Source organism: Nomascus leucogenys, chromosome 5 (assembly GCF_006542625.1).
Source record: "Nomascus leucogenys isolate Asia chromosome 5, Asia_NLE_v1, whole genome shotgun sequence".
Classification (NCBI taxonomy): domain Eukaryota; kingdom Metazoa; phylum Chordata; class Mammalia; order Primates; family Hylobatidae; genus Nomascus; species Nomascus leucogenys.
In genome coordinates this window covers 55,683,959-55,703,539 of record NC_044385.1, presented here as the reverse complement: position 1 = coordinate 55,703,539, position 19,581 = coordinate 55,683,959, and the positions used below count along the sequence as shown (strand labels likewise).

At 52.1% G+C, this 19,581-nt stretch overlaps 1 protein-coding gene across 17 annotated transcripts in view; it reads left to right on the top strand.

Moving 5' to 3' along the window:
- Positions 1-19,581, top strand: part of NFASC (neurofascin) — a 196,361-nt gene that overhangs the window by 161,516 nt on the left and 15,264 nt on the right. For 10 of the 17 annotated variants that reach the window (XM_030813139.1, XM_030813145.1, XM_030813138.1 and 7 more), the window contains 5 exons: positions 255-428; positions 3,193-3,207; positions 9,350-9,580; positions 13,315-13,431; positions 14,739-14,891. In XM_030813139.1, coding sequence (XP_030668999.1) covers positions 255-428; positions 3,193-3,207; positions 9,350-9,580; positions 13,315-13,431; positions 14,739-14,891 — 690 coding nt within the window. Of the gene's footprint in view, positions 1-254; positions 2,003-3,192; positions 3,208-9,349; positions 9,581-13,314; positions 13,432-14,738; positions 14,892-19,581 lie in introns of those variants that run through there. The other 7 variants (XM_030813150.1, XM_030813149.1, XM_030813148.1 and 4 more) reach the window with 4 other exon arrangements.

The window sequence follows — 19,581 nt, the reverse complement described above, 5'->3', positions numbered from 1 at the left end:
GCCACATAACTCTGCAGTGAGCTAGAGACAACAGGATCAGTGAAGAAGGATTAACCCTGGGTGTCATCAAAGAGCCCGGAGGGAGTTCTTGCCCAGCACTCTGCCTTTGAACCAAGCCTTTAAGATCACCAGGCAGGTGCCATCATTTCCCTTTCCAGCAAAGTCAGGAAGGTGTTCTCCCTCCAGCTTGCAGATTATATAACCCATCAATAACTGTTGCTAAAGTTTAATTCCACTTACCTCTCTCTCCCCAGTTAACGGGACCAAAGTAGGAAAGCAGATAGTGGAAAACTTATCTCCCAATCAGACCAAGTTCACGGTGCAAAGAACAGACCCCGTGTCACGCTACCGCTTTACCCTCAGCGCCAGGACGCAGGTGGGCTCTGGGGAAGCCGTCACAGAGGAGTCACCAGCACCCCCGAATGAAGGTAGGTACATGGCGGCAGCCCCTGGGGTAAAAGGTCCCAGCTAATTCAGAGGCCTAGAGAAACACTGAGATCTGTAGCTGGCTGCCTGGGATGGAGAGGAAATGAGACTTGCAAGTCCTCAAGCCCTCAGTAGGTAAGAACCCATCTTATGTGTGAGAGGTAGGTGCTGGCATTGTATCTGGAGCTCAGCTCTCCTTGGACCACTGTGGTCACACCTGAGTCCCCACTTGCCCTGACTTGCTCAGTCACTTGACATCTACCATCTTTCCTTCTTGTAGAGGAACAAGGAAGAGAGCATGAGTTGAGAAATGAGAGAAATCATAATGAACTCCAAAGAACAGTGAGTGTTCACCTCTTGAGGGAGGCAGGAATATGATTGTGAGTGCCCCCATGAGGGCTCTGGGGACAACCTTCTTTCTTTGAAGGCACATGGGTTCAAGGAGGTAGGGGAAACCGTCATGATGACGCTGCTTACTGGCATCATGAGTAGAGCAGAGAATGTGGTCCTTCCTTGCAGCCTGAATTGGATGCATTGTCAGGCTGCAGAGAGGAAGCGGAGTTAGGAAACAGCCATTTGCCAAGCCAGCTTCACAAAGAGCAAATGAGTTCATCTCCTGGGTCCAGGCGTCATCTGGCAGCATTTCATCCCCCACCAGAGCTGCACCTGCCTGAGGACTCCACTAGAGGGTGCTCCAGGCTCACCCACACACACGCTGGCACTGGGGGAATGTGCAGTCTGAGACCTCTCGAGGAGGCAAGGCTGCAAAAGCCTCAATACTGGCACACCCCCTGGGAAAGGCTGGGGACCCCTGTGTGTCTCCAGAGATAGAACGGTCTATTCAACAGCCATTTCTTGAGCACCCACAATGTGAGGTGCCAGACACTGCCACACACAAGGGATATTATACAAAGGTAGTAAGAAGCTCACACCATCTAGAGGGGGAGCCATCTATAAGAATATCTAATTGCATGTCTAAATGAGGGGGCGCAGTGGCTGGGCAGAGAAGGGGATTCAGTCTTCACGGGAAGACTCCAGAGAAGAGGTGATGTGAGTGGGCACCCTGGAAGCTGACAAGTCATCGTGTCTGGTGCTTTCCACAGAAGGGTCAGGTCCCGCAGCCTGGCCCAGGGCCAGATGGGGTCTCCTGAATACCACCCCTACCCGCATTCCAGGAGAGCATCAGTGCTGCCTTCTCTGGGGCTACCAAGCCCTCTGCGTCACCCCGGGATCTCAGGCAGCTTCACAAGCTGCCCACATCCTTCCCCAGCCAACCACTCTAGCCAGCAGACCAGCGCTGAGGTGGGAGAAGAGGGGCCAGGCAGAAGCAGAGAAAGGCTGACAGCCCGCTCTGCATCCCTCTCTGGTCTCAGAAACCAGGAGTGAGTCACACAACCAGCTCTCCCTCCTGCTGTGCTCTTCTGCACTCTCCCAAGCCCCTGCGCGCTCGGAAAGTTTATTAGGGCAGGGGGACTTAGGTTAGTGGCTGATGTGTGTCTGTCACTAAAGGCCAGGCCAGGCCAGGCCATGATGCACTTTCTTGATTACTCAATTCTGCAAGTAGATAGATAAAGAGAGCCCCAGGCCGGGCGCGGTGGCTCACGCTTGTATCCAGCACTTTGGGAGGCCGAGGCGGGCGGATCACGACGTCAGGAGATCGAGACCACGGTGAACCCGTCTCTACTAAAAATACAAAAATTAGCCGGCATGGTGCGGGCCTGTAGTCCAGCTACTCGGAGAGGCTGAGGCAGGAGATGGCGTGACCCGGGGCAGAGCTTGCAGTGAGCCGAGATGCGCCACTGCACTCCAGCCTGGGCGACAGAGCGAGACTCTGTCTCAAAAAAAAAAAAAGAGAGCCCCTTCTTCCCTCCCTATGTGCACCCCAATACAGAACATCAGTTAAACAAAGCCCTATTGTCCAGCCTCAGTAACCACCACAGAGAATGTTCTGCAGCCCCAGGGAACTATAGGACAAATAGAGGCTTTTTTCTTAACTTAGGGCTTTGCAGAAAATTCAAGAATTTCACTTAGGGCTCTCAGTCCAAAAAAAAAGAAAAAGAAAGAAAGAAAAAAGAAAGGGCTCTCAGTCCAAACTTGGGTTTCTAACTTCATAAAGTCCAACTGGAGGGGAAGAATTGGAGTGATGGAATACCAGGAGAGGAGCTCCAGGCTCCATCCTTCAAAGTTCCAGCCTTCCAAGGTTGCGACGCTGTGGAGCAGGTGCAGCTGAACACGCTCCCTCTCTCCTATCCATCCCACTATTCAGCATCTTCCCCCAAAGACAGGAACCATCCTTTTGACTGGAGTTGGTGTCCTCCCACACCACCTACTCCTTATCCCCTCAATTCCTGGCATCCTGGAGGGTCACCCAGCCTGCTCAAAGTCATGCCAACCTAGCCAGAGCAGGACATGCTATTGAGGACAGAGCTGGGAACATAATGCTCTGAGTGGACTGTCCCTGCAGCCACCTCTTAGATGTCCAGTCCTTGAATCGAGGTAGAAACAGTGGTTAGAAAGGTCTCCAAGGCCCAGGTGGAAGGGTTTCTGTAGGAACATGCCTGACTCAGGTGGAGTTGACCGTGAACCCTGAATGCCAGTTGGCATCCTCAGGCCAGCAGCCAGCACCTGGCCACGCTGTCTGCATAAGGTTTGGGCTGGAACCTTCTCTGCTTTGCTTGTCCTGTGGTCTCACTTGTGCTCTGTTTTCTCTTCCCTTTTCCATCCTTTCTCCCTCTGTCTGGCCATCTTGGGCGCTGTGTTCTGAAGCTACTCCAACCGCAGGTACCGTACCAGCAGCGGAGGTAATGGGCATGGCATGGGGCAGTGCAGGCGGAGCCCAGCCCAGCCAGGGCGGACAAGGAGGGAGAGGCTCAGGCTGAAAGCATGCTCCAGACTCACCCTTTCAGTGGTTGGGAAACCAGACTGTCAAGAGGGCTGTGTGTGGAGGATGGGACCAGAGGAGAGCAAGCCCACTTTCCCCGCTTCCCAAACTATTTGCCCCCTGCTGAGAAGGAGAATGGCTCAGCAGGGGTCCCACACACACCGGCCCTGACCTGCTCTCTGGAGCTGCAGTTTGATTCTGACACTGAGTAGATTACTTCCCGTTAACCACCTGAGCCCTTGCCTGGGCTTGACAGCTCAGAGCAGCGTCCCCAGCTGTGGCCCTAGAAGGCGCACTGCAGTAGGAGCAGGGACAGCTGGCTCCTGGTGGGGCTGCCATCTCCTGAAAGGGTGAGCACACTGTGCATGCCGGCTTCGCATGCTGCATGGGGGCCCAGCACCGGCTCTGCCAGCCACCACGGGCTCTGCTTAGTGAGAACAAGCAAGCATGTCCATGGATAGGGCCAGGTGCTCCAGTTCCTGGAGTCTCAGCATGCACCGTGGGCTGATTGTCTCCTCACCCTTCAGAAACCCAGCTTTTCCAAGTCTTTATCGTTAAGAACAGTCTCCACTCTCGGGGTGTGGGAGGTAGATCTACAGTGGACTGAGGTGCTGGCCAGCTCTGGGCTTAGGACCTGCTAATCAAGTTACTCCTCTCTAGTCCTCATGTCATGGGTTTGAGGGTCATCAAAGGGCTCTTCATCACAGTCGGCCTGTCCCCAGGCTGGAGAAATGAGGCAGGGGACCCCAGGGTTCCTTTCCAGGCCCTCCTCTGAGCCTGAATTACATCAGATGGGAAATGAGAACAGGATTCACCCTGGCAGAGCAAAGGCTACAAGCAAGTGTTCACCAGAGCCTCCTTACATGCCAGGCAGTGGAGGGAGGGCTGAGGACCGGGCCAGGAATCTGAGGGTTGGCTTAGGAAGGGGATGCCACCTTGCCCAATTCGATTTCCTCCTCGCCTTTGCTTATTCATTCCCACCCCCATCCTAGGTTGATTCTATTTCTGTTGCACACCCTGCTTCCTTCAGTTTGTGTATGTTTTGCGGCCAGATCTGTGGATGGTGACTGCCATCATCCTTCCCTCTCCCTCAGTCCCCAACATCACCCACCACCCCAGTGCCTCCCCACAAGGTCTGAACACCCCTGTGAAGATGTGAGGCAGAGAGGTGATCCCAGGTCTGGGGAACAGGGTGAGAGCCATCCTTGCCACACTGGGGGCCTCCCTGACTTCCTGCTTGAAGTTTACATAAGTCTCTCCTGTGACGAAGAGGAAACGCACGGAGGGCACCAGGCGAATCAGCTGCAAGCTCAATGGGGAAGCAGTTCCCTGTCCACCTCCCCTGTCCTGGCACCCTGGGACCCAAGGCAGGTGGGCCTGGTGGCAGGCAGGCTGTCTTGTTCAGTGGGCATCTGTGCTGACCTGCGCTGTCCCTCTACTGAGTGGGTGAGAGGTATCTTTGCAATCACCCCACTTCCTACTTTCCATTTAGAAAAGATCTACACTCATGCAGCATGAGCTCACGGTCTCAATCAAATGTTTCCTGGGCTCCGGCTTCCATGTGACATGGCAGTGGAGGCAGATTGCACTTTTTTCGAAATGAGATGTGCTGATAACATCAGCTGTTCTCAGCTTTAAATGCGTAAGAGCATTCTGCACAATGAGCAGGTGCCAAGCAACGAAACTCGGGTTCCATGTTTTTGACGTGGGCCTGGCGTCCAGCCCACTGCTGTCTTCCCTCTCGTCCTCTCCAAACCTGGACACTATTTCCCCAAACTGCCCTGTTCATCTCTCACCTAGTGAAGATAATCCCTCTCATCCACCTGTATCTGCAGTCTCTTAGGATTGCTGCCCATCTGTCTGACAATCTGTGATTTGGCCGGGGTTGTCAACACGCCATGTGGACATTTTTGGACTAAACCTTCCACCTTGGAATGTCTAGGAAGTGCTGTCCTCTTCTTTGACCCAGCTTAGGTCTGCAAATGTTTGGTGGGCTCTTGATAGGTGCCCTGTTCCATGGCAGGTTCTGGGACAGAAAGATGAATGACACATGTCATCTCTCCTCACTGTTCTCCATCTCATGCATGGTGCTCCCTGAAACCCTCCTGGGAAACCCTTGGCCACGGCCAGGGTGCCTTCCAGTGTGCATTAGGTCACAAACCTGTGAGGTTGATGCTGCCTTCTAGGAGGGGCCTTGTGCTTCCAGCTCTAGCTCACTCAGGATCCCCCCTTAGCTAACGGAGAGTCTCTGCCCCCTTCTCCTCGGTCGCCAGGCTGATGGTCTCCACTGAGCGCTGGCCAGGATTGCTTCCAAACCTGTAGCTCCTATTGTGGCAGGAAATGACATCCTAGCCCAGTCATGTGTCTGCCCAGCCTGGTGCTGCTCTATTGGTAAGCCCTACTTCTCAGCTTCATTGCTCTTCTATCCTCTCCTCCACCTCAGCCCCAGGAGATGAAATAATCTGAATCTCCTTGGACCTGAGCAGTGGAAGGTTTTCCCCATGGAACACTTGTCCTCCTCTCGTTCCCACCTGTACTAGCCCCCTGACAGCTCACTGCCTGACTCTTCTGCATCTTCCCTCGGAGGCTTTTCTTCTTTCCTCCACCCTCCCTAGCAATCTGGATGCCCTGTCTTGCCTTGGGACAATAGACACAGCTAATGAGTGGGTCGGAGATGTGCCAGCAGTGACCTTAGCCAGCTGAGGTTGTATCCTCTATGGTAACTTCGATGGTGGGAGCCCCGGGGAGGCTGCCGGAAAGTGACCCCTTTCCTCTCTCTCATCTCTTGCTCCCTCTTACTAAGCCTGAGCCAGACAGGAAACAGCTAGATAGCCATCATCAGAGAAAAATGCTTCCTTTCTGCCACACTTGGCAGAAGTGGCCATCAGGGGAGGGGACAATGCAGTGTAGAAACATCTCCAGAACCATCTCTCATCCTTGCGTCTGCCCAGCAGGGCCAGTGAGGAAAATGCTGTCACCTGGGCTCTCTTGACACCTCTGTCCCCCAGCTACTCACTGGAACATGCTGGGAAGTGTGTGCCCCCAGCTATGGCCCTGCTGGGGTATGAGTGTGTGTGTGTCTCTGCGAGTCTGAGGGCCACGTGAGAGAGTGTAAAGCTTTAGGGAAGATTGACTTGGATTCTGGGGCCTGGGAAATGTAGCGCCACTGCACCTGTAGGAAGGGAGGCCCAGGCTCCTGCACTATGCAGTGTGATGATTCAGGTTAAAAGGGAGTGTTTGCTTTTTTGTTTTGTTTTGTTTACTTGAGGCAGAGTCTCGCTCTGTCGCCCAGGCTAGAGTGCAGTGGTGCGATCTTGGCTCACTGCAACCTCCTCCAAAGGGATTGTTTTCTAATGATGCCTTTTAGATAGTCATGAGAAGGGCTACCCTGTGAACATTTGATTTGTCAGAAATTATTAGAAAATATACTATTGATAAGGAACTCCAGCAGGTGCGCACTTTGGGAGGCTGAGGCCAGAGAATTGCTTGAGCCTGGGAGTTCAAGACCAGCCTGGGTTCCATGACAAAACCCCATCTCTACAAAAAATACACAAATTAGCCAAGCATGGTGGACCTGTAGCTGGACCTATAGTCCCAGCTACTCGAGAGGCTGAGGTGGGAGGATTGCTTGAGCCTGGGAGGTCGAGGCTACAGTGAGCCATGATCACACCACTACACTCCAGCCTGGGTGACAGAGCAAGATCCCGTCTCAATTAAAAAAAAAAAATCAGAGCAGTCCTGCCCAAGTAGACAAAATAATCTCTCCAGGTCTGTTCCAGCAGCACAGAGCAGCAGAAAGAGCCCGTGTGTGTCTATGGCCATGAGAGCTGCAGGGAGCAGGCCTGGGAGAGAACTGACCTTTGCCGCATGGGTCTCTCAGGCTTTCCCATGTATGTGTGCACAGTGTGTGTCTGTGTGTGTGTGTGTGTGTGTCGGTGGGTGGGGATAAGTGAATTCCCTCATGTTGAGTGTTTTTAGTGCTGAGCTTATATTCCAGGGCTGAGGCCATCCTGGACTGAGCACAGCCCTGAATAAAGAATCTAAGAGGGAGAGTTGCCCCACTGCTCACCCCTCCCCACACCGCCCTGATGTCTGTGGGTTGACCAGGGTTTGGGGAATATAGCATTGTGAGCTTTGAGCCTGCCCAGGAACCTCTGGAACGTATGGGGCATAGTCAGCTGCCCAGTGTGACTTCGGTGGCCAGCACCCTCAGGGCACAGTAGTACCTCTGATCTTATTAGTAGGGAAGCAGGAGTATTCCCTCCTTCTCCAAAGAGGGACTTGTAATACTGGAGACCCAAGGGAATGAAAGGGCTTTTGTTGGGCAGGCTCTGGCTGAGAAGGCTTAGGATCACTTCACTCTCCCTTAAAAAAAGCTCTCTGGCAATTCTTTCTCTGGCATCCCTCCCTGCCCTAGCCCCTTTCTCTGGGATATTATTTTCCTGAGAGATTTGAGGCTGGGTGGGATTCCTTGGGAGTGAGAGTTAGCTGCCTGTGTTTTAAAGTCCCTGCCTACTGCCCCATTAGCATCAATACTAGAAAGTGGAGTGCTGTCAGATCACAGGAGATCAAGTGCAAGGAGGGGAGGTGGCTTTGTTTCTCTCTGCTTGGCCTCATTCTCATACTCTCAGCTTTAGCAAATATTAGATCTGCGGGTAAGGATAGGGCAGCCCTTTCCATGACCTTCTATATCAGGAAAGAAGACCTGTGAAAAAGTTGTCACATACGTAAGTTTAGCCCTCCCAAGCTGACCAACATCCAAGAATAGCTTTGGGTGGGAGATGGGTGTCATGAGAGAGTTAGCCCAGATCTGAACGATTCTGTGCCCCATGAAGATTTATGCAGAAAAGAAGCCCAGCATGCGCCTCGCTCTGCCTGGGACTCCTCTGTCTGCTGTGGGCTGGGAAGGTGGTGCTGCTGAGTGCAGGCCATTCCATTAGCTCCCTCTTCCCATGTTCTCGTGTGAACACAAAGCACTTGGGGTACCTGGACCCAAAGTTTCTAGAGATAAAGGCAGTTATAAGAAGTCACTTTAGGCCGGGCGCGGTGGCTCACGCTTGTAATCCCAGCACTTTGGGAGGCCGAGGCGGGCGGATCACGAGGTCAGGAGATCGAGACCACGGTGAAACCCCGTCTCTACTAAAAATACAAAAAACATTAGCCGGGCGTGGTGGCGGGCGCCTGTAGTCCCAGCTAGTCAGAGAGGCTGAGGCAGGAGAATGGCGTGAACCCGGGAGGCGGAGCTTGCAGTGAGCCGAGATTGCGCCACTGCACTCCAGCCTGGGCGACAGCGAGACTCCGTCTCAAAAAAAAAAAAAAAAAAAAAGAAGTCACTTTGGATTAGGGTGGTTGCAGGAAGGGCCACCATTGAACAGAGAAGGGAAAGAGAGGGAGGAGAGGCAGGGGAATGACCGAGGAGAGCCAAGAGCGGAGGAGGGCGAGGGCAGGCAGAACGCCGTGCAAGGCTCGCCCACGCAGAGTGGAGATTGTTCCCTCTCTGTCATCGGGTTTGGGTGGCTGTTTGGGCTCAAGCAGGCATGACAAAGGGTGATTTTGGAGTGACTGGTTGGGAATGGCAGGCCACCCTAAGCCTCTGCTGGATAGGGCCCCACCGCCTGCCCACCTCTAGGCTGGGGCTCCAGGGCTGGACCCAACTGGTGCTGCTTGGGCCTGTGTCTGGGTGGCATCTGGCCAGTGTTTGGCCTGGGGCTCCATGCCATCCCTGGGGTCTGAGCGACTCAGCGCGTGCCCCCTTCCCGTCTCATCCTCACGCATCCTTGGCTGGGTGCATGCTGGGTGCTTCGGGCCACGCAGACCATGAGAAGAAAATGAAACACACACAGGGCTTCATTCTCTTCCTCTCCCATGGTTGTGTCTTCTGTTGCTGCGACCCGTCTGACCCAGTCCGTTATGCTTGGGGAGGCTCCTGATGACTAAGCCCCATCTCCTCACCGGGCTGCCTGCCTTGCACACGGGGGCCGTGTATCCAGGCCGGGCACAGCCAAACCAACCAGACTCGGCTGTTTTACATTTCCCTCTCAGCTCCTCCCACATTGCCCCCGACTACCGTGGGTGCGACGGGCGCTGTGAGCAGTACCGATGCTACTGCCATTGCTGCCACCACCGAAGCCACAACAGTCCCCATCATCCCAACTGTCGCACCTACCACCATCGCCACCACCACCGTCGCAACAACTACTACAACCACTGCTGCCACCACCACCACGGAGAGTCCTCCCACCACCACCTCCAGGACTAAGATACACGAATCCGGTACTACGCATCGCCCATGCTCCCCATCCCCTCCTGGCCCGCCTCCCCAGTGGTCTCCAGACAAACCCACAGGCTCCCCCAGATAGTAGGTGGGATCTTGGGTGGTGTTTACCACCACCTCCCTTTGTGTTTCCTTTGGAAACTCACCCATGACTAGATGCTCGGTCCCGTAGCCTGGAGGCCCAGATCTCCCCAGCCTGGCCCTGACACACACACACTCCTTGGGTAGTGTACCACTCAGTACCCCTAATTCTAGCCTCAGATCCCTGTTCCTTAACAGACAGCCAAGCTCCTTGGGCAGGGCCCCCAGGTTCCAGATGTTAGGACTGCCTCCAGCTACATGTCAGGCAGTCAGCTCAGAGCCGAGCACTCCAGAAGGAAGACAGTGTGAGGAGGGGAAAAGGACCAGATACTGTACAACTGGCCTGAGGGAGTTTCCTGCCCTGGCCACGTCTGCATCCGGCCTAGAGGCTGAGCAGCAGGGAGTAGCTGTGCCAGGCAGCTCTGTTCCCAGAACCCCTGTTCCTTCCTTGCCTCTCCTCCCGCGAGGAACACTCTTTTACAAAGCCAGAGCTTCCAGGAAACTGTATTGCCAATGGAGTTCCTTAATGCCCCAAGCCCTCAAATGCAGGCATGGAGGAAAAATTACGGGCATTCTCAGAGCCCCCTGGTAAGAATCGATCCCAGGGCTGGTACACTGAGCCACGAGAATGCACTGTTCCTGTATCATGCAGCCAGGCCAGGAAGCTCTGTTCTTCCAGTTCGGGGAGACCCCAGGGGAATTCAGCGATACTTCCAAGCACTGAGCATCAGCCTTTTATTACTAACAAGGGGAAGGTCTGTAGCTTCCTGAGCCCACAGGCCAGCTATAAAATCAGCATGAGGCAGCCAGCAGGGCTGGCAGGAAGCACCCAGAACTCTTCTGCCACAGTTGTAGAATTGTAGGACCCAGTGGGCACCACCTTTGTCTCCTGGGCAAGTCCCTTTACCTTCCAAGGCCTCCTTTCTCCCACCCTGCTTCACTTTTCTCTGCCTCCTGAATGAGGATGGAGGCTTAATAGACATGAGAAGATTTTGTTTTTAGTTCAATGACATGGAGTTAAGTGAGCTGTCAGGGAAGACGAGAGGCACAGCTGCCGTGAGCTCCTGAGACCCTGAAAATGCTGGTTTGCTTCACAGGTGCCATCTAGAACTTAACAGGCACTTTCGGAAAAAGTTGGCTGAGGAGGAACCTGCTGGGGTATTAGAAGCTGCCACCAGTGGGTTGGTGATTGATGTTCTTTGGGGCCACGGTGAGGCATCTTTTTCGTTAAAGTGGGGCTTTGTGTCCTACAAGTGCTTTGAGTTCAGAGAAAAGATGAACCAAAAATGAAGAAAGGAAGTGGCTCTTGCCCCCCAGCAAAGAGTTACTTGCCTTTTGAAACATAGGCCTTGTTGCCACATAGGACCAGCCCCTCCAGACTCTCACTCCTCAAGTTCTGTGAGATGCTGCAGAGGCCCTGACCATGGCCTTGATCTTATCTAGACCTTGGGAACACCCCTCAACCATCCTTACCTCCCCTAATGCAGCAGAATGGCTGTAGGACTTTAAAAATGAATGTTCACCTTTATCGTGCCTTACATCTTGGGAAAAGATATTTCATAAGTTTACTCTTCTCAGGGTGAAATAGGCCTTTGTATTTGTCCTTAGCCTGTCTTTTTCAGATTTCAAGGGAGCTTCCTTAATTCTTACATTCCAGGAGTCAGTGAGACAATCTATGCTTCCCCTCTCTGACCCTTTTTGTGTTTCTCGGTGTTGATATCTCACATGCTTGGTCCTTCTCTTTGAACTTTTTAGTGCTTCCGGGTCATCACCCTGATGTCTCTGTGGCAATGCCTTCCTCCAGCTCCCACCTCTAAATCATCTTGGCTTCCCATTGCCTGGCCTTTTCTAAAAGAACCCCAATTTTCATTGCCTTTAAAACAGCCAGATTTGAGTCAATTTCATATTGGTGGCCGAACTATTTAAACACAAATTCTCTAGCTATTTACAGGGCTCAGAGCTGAGAAGGAAGAAACTCAAGTCCCCAAATAATGACTAATCACAATTCTCACCAGCAAGAGCCATGAAATTCTAAGGAGCTGGAATTTGGGATGGCTTCAAGCGGCCAGTACAATTGAGGCATCTGGCAGACAGGCAAGGAAGCCTACCTTCTGCCCTCCCCACAGTGCCATCAGTGGAATCACTTTCTTGGCCCCTCACTTAATATGAATCATATTCACCTGGGGCAACCAATGCCTGACAAGGTTGTAGTGCAGAAGGCACCTCTTTGAAGTGAAAACCAGGAGATCTTTTATCACTTCCCCAGCCCTGCAGGCTCAGTCACATGTCAAATAGATAATGAATAAATGCATCACCAATGTACTCTATGCATTTATTTTTGACAAGTGAGTTGGTGACAGTGCCCCCTTGCATGCTAATAAAATATACAGGAGCCACACTTGTAAAGTCTTTGAAATACAAGGCTTCATGCGAGTACTCCACTATTAAATCTATGCTGGAAAAATAGGGTAACCAGACTGCTGGGACTCTTGAAAAATGATTATGTTTGAAGATTAGTGCCATTCTCCTGTACACAGGCTATGGTTTCAGACAGCACTACGGCTTTGATAAAATGGCTCCCAGCTCATAGGAACTTGATAATTATTGTCCTCTGTGTTGCATAGAGATCAGGCATCAAAAACTTGGTGGTGCTGAGAAGCCAAGAGAACAGGATTCTTCTGGTATCTGGACCACTGAGGGCTGGTTGTCAAGGAGTTATCTTCTCTTGGTCCCACCTAGTCCGCGCGTGGGAGAGGAAGGCTTCACATTGTCTTTACTTGGGCCCCTGAGATTCTAGGCTTTAGACAATCTGAAGCTGTTAGACACATCAGCCAGGCTTCTCTCTGACCAAGAACAACCCAAGGGGCTCCTTAGACCAGCCTCACCTGTCTGGATCACCATTCTCCTCCAGCTTCAAAAGTCCATCCTTCCTGCAAATCTCATCAAGACTCACAGCTCTTAAAGATAACCCTCTCCTTCCTGCAGCACTTCTGTGCTTGAAGGGGAAGGGGCTGGCACACATCTCCTCTGTGTGGCCTCCTCCTCCTGGCCACACGGCCTTTTTCCTGGCCCCTTTCCTTACACTGTTGACACGACAAGGGATCTGAAAAAGGAATAAGTCCAGGTTAGAGCCTCAAATGGCACAGATCAAAACCCACTCTTTCTACAAAAATTAGCCGGGCGTGGTGGCGGGCACCTGTAATCTCAGCTACTTGGGAGGCTGAGGCAGGAGAATCGCTTGAACCTGGGAGGTGGAGGTTACAGTGAGCCGAGATCACGCCATTGTACTCCAGCTTGGGCAACAGAACAATACTCCGTCTCAAAAAAAAAAAAAACTCTTTCATTCCTAACCCTACCTATGTGGACACATAGTCAGTTTCCAGCTCTCCCTCAGAAGTCCTCCCGACTGTACCTGCTTGTCCCTGGACAGTGACCTCTGGCCTGGCCACCAAGGCTGCAGCTTGGAGCTCTGTCAGGCCCTGTGCACAGCCATTTCTGACTCTCCCCTTTCCTAGATGACTGTGTGTACATGTGTGCGTGCGCGAGCGTGGGCATGTGCGTGCATGCACACGCTTGTGTGTGTGTGTGTGTCTCCATGTCTCTGGTGCCACTCCCTCCTCATCACTAACTCCTCTTCTAACCCGTCCACCAGCCCCCGATGAGCAGTCCATATGGAACGTCACGGTGCTCCCCAACAGTAAATGGGCCAACATCACCTGGAAGCACAATTTCGGGCCCGGAACTGACTTTGTGGTTGAGTACATCGACAGTAAGCATTGCTGTGCGGGGTGGTGGTGGCGGCAGCGGCGTCGGCAGCAGCGGCGGGTAGTGGTAGATGCCATTAAAGAGCTCCTGTGAACTCCCCCAGGCTCAGAGAGGCCTTTTAGCCTGGCTTAATTATGGCTTAATGAAATCGATATGCACTCAGGCGGCAGTGAGGTGGGAGGAACGGGCTCAAGGAGAAGGAAGGGGGCTTCTCAAGCCATTAGTGGAAGTCTAGGATTGCATGTCTGTGCAGGACCTGTGTAAAGGGGCCCTTCATTCATTTCCTGCCCAGGATGAGGGTTCTGAATAGCCCCCAAATGAGCCAAATCTGTCCTCTGCATTGATCTCCTTAACTCAGGCTCCACTAGACTGGGTGAGCCAGTTCACAGACTTGGGCTATAACCCTGCTTTGCTCCCAGAGGAATGCCAGCAGCCCCCAGTCAGAGCCACAGACCAGAGCCATTTGTCCCAGCTGGTGGCTTGAGCTGAGTTGCTCACCCTTTACTGGAGCTTGGGACCAAGGGTACAGATTCGTTGGACTGCAGAGTGTGGCCCCTGAGTGAAGGACCCTGTTCCTACAGGGTCAAACCCACCATCCCGACGTCTTTAGTATGTGCTCTAAGCAATTAAGCCAACTAACCCGGCCAGCAAATCCACCTGGGATAGCCTACCCAAAGACCCTCTCAGGAGAGAGCAAAGCTGACTTTCTCTCTGGTTGGAGGGGGAGTTCACATCCACAGCACCTGGACTCCATAGTTTGGTCCATACTTTTTCAGGCTCCTACTACCCCTATTCACCCTACAGCCTACATGCACAGGCACACACTTTTCCTGATGTGGGAATTCACTACATGGTGAGAAATGAGAGGTGAAACTAGGAATGAAAGCCAAGAGGCAGAGTCCCAGCTCATCTCCAGTTTTCATGAGGGATACTAACAGGCTTTCTGGCCCTCACCAGCCAGATCCAAGTGAAAAGTTAATCGCTTCCAGGGCAACAGAGCGTCTGCTGACAAGCTGAGAGTTTAAGGAAGTAGGTTATAATATGTCTAGTGTGAAGACTGTGGTGAGGAAAGAGAACTTCAGAAGAGGGAACGGTGTCCCCAGCTGAAGGGTCGTTTAAAAGCGTTAGTATTGCATGGACAGGCATAGGGAAGCTGCCTGGAAACCATCTGGTCTGTATGGTGGACTGGACCCGCGGTTCCCTGGTCCCTTCCCCCACACTTTCTACCTTTGACAGGTGACCAGGACCTAAGCACTGGCTCTCCAGCTCCTGGTGCCTGGCTCTAGGCTGATTGAGGTTTCTGTTCCCCAGGCAACCATACGAAAAAAACTGTCCCAGTTAAGGCCCAGGCTCAGCCTATACAGCTGACAGACCTCTATCCCGGGATGACATACACGTTGCGGGTTTATTCCCGGGACAACGAGGGCATCAGCAGTACCGTCATCACCTTTATGACCAGTACAGGTGAGAGGGGACCTGGCCTGGCCATCCCCTGCGAGCATGGGGCATTTCATTCTCATCCTCAGCTTCCTGCTTGCCTCTCTCCTCGGAAAGAAGACTCATCCCCACCCCATTTCCCACCTTGCATGGCGTGTCTCAGCTCTTATTATGCATCAGCTGAAGGCTCCCAGGAAGCCTAGAGGAGCGCAGTGTGCATGCGTAGTGGAGAGGAAACAGTGATTGTGGCCCTGTGGGGGTCAGAAGGAAACAAAGGATGTTTAATGACAACAGAGAACACTTAGCCCCCTGCTCTGCCTGGTGTGTGTGCACATTTGGTCACTGTCTGTGGGTCTGGGGGCTGCAGGAAAGTAGTGCAGCCTGGCCTGTGTGCACAGGGGCTGGCTCCCTTCATGCAGGATCAGGGATAGGGCCATCGCGGGGCCTTGATCTAGAAATCGCTCCAGGAGATCAGTGCATTTGTTACTCCCTTGCCACCATCATCTACTGTTAAAAATTTCAAAGTAAGTGACACAACTTGTTTGGGGCTTTGTTTTTGTCCCAAGTTTGTCTTGGCCTAAAAGTAGGTGACTTTTTGTCATGCAGGGAGAGGGGAAGAAACTCTCCAGAACTGGAATGGTTCTGGCTCTATAGTGGCTTCAGCTGTGGATGAAGAAACATATTCCTTGTGCCAAATGAACAGGCCAACTGGGGCTCAGCAAAGGGTACAAGGTTCAGCAATCTCTGTGCTGGTAGAGGTAGCTGGCAGTCCAGATACTTACAGGGCACTTGCTGGTCTGAGTGTGTGTAGCTTTAAACTCAGCCTAGCAGGCTGCCAAGTGGCCTGTATGCTAAGCCCTGGGGCTAAGGGTAAGGGTGGGGAAAGAGATTAAGAGAGAAAAGGATCAGTACCTTGCCTCCAGGGGATATCCTAATCAGATGCAGGTCATTAGATACACAGGATAGCGGAGGGGAAAAAGCACACAGTGATTTATATGAACTTCTGAATGTTGACTTAAATATTCATTACTCCTCCTGCACCTGGCCTGGCGAGGCTGATCCTGGTAGCTTGCATCTTGGGAGTCCCTGCCCATCTGTGTAAACGTCTCACCCCACCCCTTCTATCCTAGTCCCTCCTGGTCCAGCATCCTGTCTTCCTCCCTGTATCTCCGCCTGTCCTGCACATTTGCATGCCATCAAGGCTCAGAGGGTCTGAGAGTCGGGCTCCCTGATTGAGGCTAGCCAGGCCGACTCAGGCAGGATGTCTGAGTGGCCAGCCTGTCCTGTAACAAGGGGAGCCAGGCCAGGCAACTGGACAGTGGACCGAGCAGAGCAAGTGGCTGGACTCTGTCTAGCTCAGATGAGGTCCCAAGCTGTTGCTCACTGGTATGTGCATTTCATTTTGCTTCATTACATACTTGAGTCCAGCACAGCAGCAAAAAGCAAAGATGATATTTGAAAATAGAGTTCCATCCTAGGGAAGACTGCCAAAACCAGGGCAACCTGCTTTCAGAGTTTGACTTCTCCAGGTGCTAAGCCCTGGGGCTGTGGGTGAGGGTTTAGGCCCTGCCCTCAGGGATGTCCTAATCTGATTTGGGGTATTAAGCACACGACAGAAAAATGATTGATACTGGGTATGCTTCTGAACCTAAATACTCATTTCTCTTTTCCTGCACTTGGTGGAAAGGCTCATCTTGATAGTTTGCTTTCCAGTGATGAAGCACTCAGGCCTGGCAAGTCTTCCCAGACTCCTCCCAGCGAGAGCTGGAGTGGGCAGGTTGATGAGCCCAGCTCTGAGTACATATTGTCCACTTCTCTCACAGGCTGGCTGGAAATTACTGTCTGCAAACCACATAGGGAGAGGAAATATTTTCACTTTCTGAAGTCTGTGAATGTGTGTCCATATTCTTCAAAAGTACACATTCTCCTTCCTGTGGATGGACTCCAGAGCCAAGTCCATGCAATCCACAGATCTCTGTGTTTCATTAAAGCAAGAACTCGTGAGCATCTCTGGGCCCTGACCATGGTCATTTAGACAACCACAGGCAGTCACTTTAGTCTGCAGACTTGAACGCGCTATAGCAGTTCAGGAAGGAAATTGAAGGAAACCACTGGGAAGGCTGACAGCCTCTGTGACCCTCACCAGAAAAATCCCAATGGGAAGTTAATCACCTCCTTGAAGTGTCTGAAGCCAAAGAGACCTGAGGGGCTACAAACACATAACCTGGACTCCAAGAGGCCCATCAGCCCTTCTGTGCTGGGGGCAGGATGGGGTAAGGCAGGAGGATGGCGGATGCTTAGAGTGGGCCAGCAGTCAGATAGCAGCCTGCCTGGGACCTCAGGAGAGCAGGGAGCAGGGCCTCAGGGGACCTGAATGCAGTCAGCTTCTGCTGTGTTTGGGAGAAGCATCTCTTTGGTGGGCCAGGATGGGGCAAGGGGTGGAGAGGTGTCAAATTGTGCTTAAGTGAGAACAGCCAAGCCAAATTGTATTTGGGGAAAATCCATCCCTGTTATATTTGTTAATCTACCCTATTTCTAGAACATAATTCTTCTGCAGACTTTGAGTGACTGGCCTTTCTTCCCTGGCCAAACCCAATTCCTCCCAGTTAGAATTAGGAGTCATGAGAGCTGTCTGCTTTGCAGGTGTATTGCCCGTTTCTGAGTGGGTGTTGCAGGGTGAGGTGTGGAAGGCACACAAAACACGTCTTCTAGTCCAGTGTAAGAGGCGTGGGGGCCGGACGAGAGGATGCTGTTCTGGCTCCTGTCAGTCAGTTACAGCTGAGAGTGGCAAGTTTAAACGCACCCTGGTGTTTGCACGCTGATATTACTGGATCTGTTAGGAATCTTGAAACAAGTTTAACAGACCCGTTGAGTATGGTGTTGACAGTCAAATATAATTGCTCTGGGGCCTTGCTAAAATGCCTTCCTCTCAGAGTCCAAGTCATGGAGTCCCATTGTAAGTGTGATCATTATGTCCTAAATTTCTTTTGGTCCTTGAGAAACTAAATCACTTTGATGGGATGTGGTTGAGCCCACCTTACCCCTGATCCCACTTGGTTTTGAACAGCCTTCTGTGTCCAAACTTCACAGGAAATTCTTTCACCTTTTCAGTAAGGACGGAAGGTAACATTTGAACTTCACCTGGTACATCAGGAATGAAAAGCCACATTTGCTTCCTAATTGCCCATGTGGCCCCTTTCCCCTGGAATGATGACTTTCTTTCCCAAGAGGAAGGAAGTCTTGTGGAGACAGCTGTCAGGCTGCATCAGAACAAGCACCAGGAAGATGGTGGTGCCACTAGGCCGTTGACTAGGTCGTTGCAGACACACAAACCAACCTCCTTGCAAAAGGTGGGTACAACTATCCAAACACATGTTGAAGTAATTCCTTCATCCCAGTGCCCAGTTCTAGCACATGGGCAAGCCAGTATCCATATGACCCCTAGCTGATATCAGGGGAAAAACCTAAATCGGTATGCCAGGTTAACTGTATTATAGTAAGATTAAATTCACCCAGTAATCAATAAGTAGTCACTGACTACTTGTTATGTGACCAGCATTGTGCCAAGTACTACGAGGCTAAAAGAGATCCCCCGTTCTCAAGACTTCAATAGTATAATTGGAAACCAGGACCCAGGAAATAGAACAATTAAATGTTCCACTGCATGGAGCAGCTGGGGGTAAAATTGGAGTTCGGAGATGGTGTGAGTTGGAGCAAGGGGAGATTCAGGGAGGAGGGGTAGAGTGTGCAAGAGTGGCAGTGAGCTAGGAGGGTGACAGCCTGAGCTTTCTTGGGCAGGAGGGGCAGGATGCACGGAAAGGAGACTGGAGCTCCCAGAAGGCCAGGCTCAGGAGCTGAGCCCACACAGTGGGGAGTAAGGAAAGGTGGCACCATTGGAAGCCTCCTAGGAAGGTGGTAACAGGATGTCTCATTGTATCCACAGGAAGTGGCAGGCACAGGTGAGGGGACCCCTGGAATAGAATGGAACAGTGAGAGGAATATGGGAGGCGTTTTGGAAGAAGTGGCAGCTCTTAGAGATGGGCACAGTGGTGAGGCCTCTGGCAGCACAGGAGAGCTGGGAGAATCAAGGCAGGGGGCAGGAAGACACAGGTTGAATTTTAAGCAGAAGAATCCAAGGAGAGCTGTAGGAGGAGGCTCTGGGCTTATGGTTGTGGAGGTGGCTGGAGGGATGATGGGGATGAATAAAGGGTCACTGGTGCTGATGAGCGTTAAGGAGGTGGAGGTCGGCTTGGGAGAGGCCCACTCAGTGGTAACAGCTGAAGCGCTAAGAATAGAGGGGCTTGAAGTCAGCTTGCTAGGGTACAGAGGAGTTGGCGGGAACTGGAGGGGGCGGAAGAGCATAGAGCATACCAATAAGAGGGCAGCATGTGAGCTGGAGCTAAAAAGTCTGGTAAGTTCCTCAAGGGTTTTTGTTTTAAGACACAGGAACACTTAGGACTTTGAGACCAGCCTACACAACATAGCAAGATCCTGTCTTTACTAAAAATAAAAAAAAATTAACTAGGCATGGTGACATGCACTTGTAGTCCCAGCTACTTGAGAGGCTGAGATAAGAGGATTACTTAAGCCCAGGAGATTGAGGTTGCAGTGAGCTATGATAACACCACTGCACTCCAGCCTGGGCAACAGAGCGAGACTCTGTCTCAGAAAGAGAAGAGAAGAGGAGGGAAGGTGAAGGGAGAGTAGGGGAGGGGAG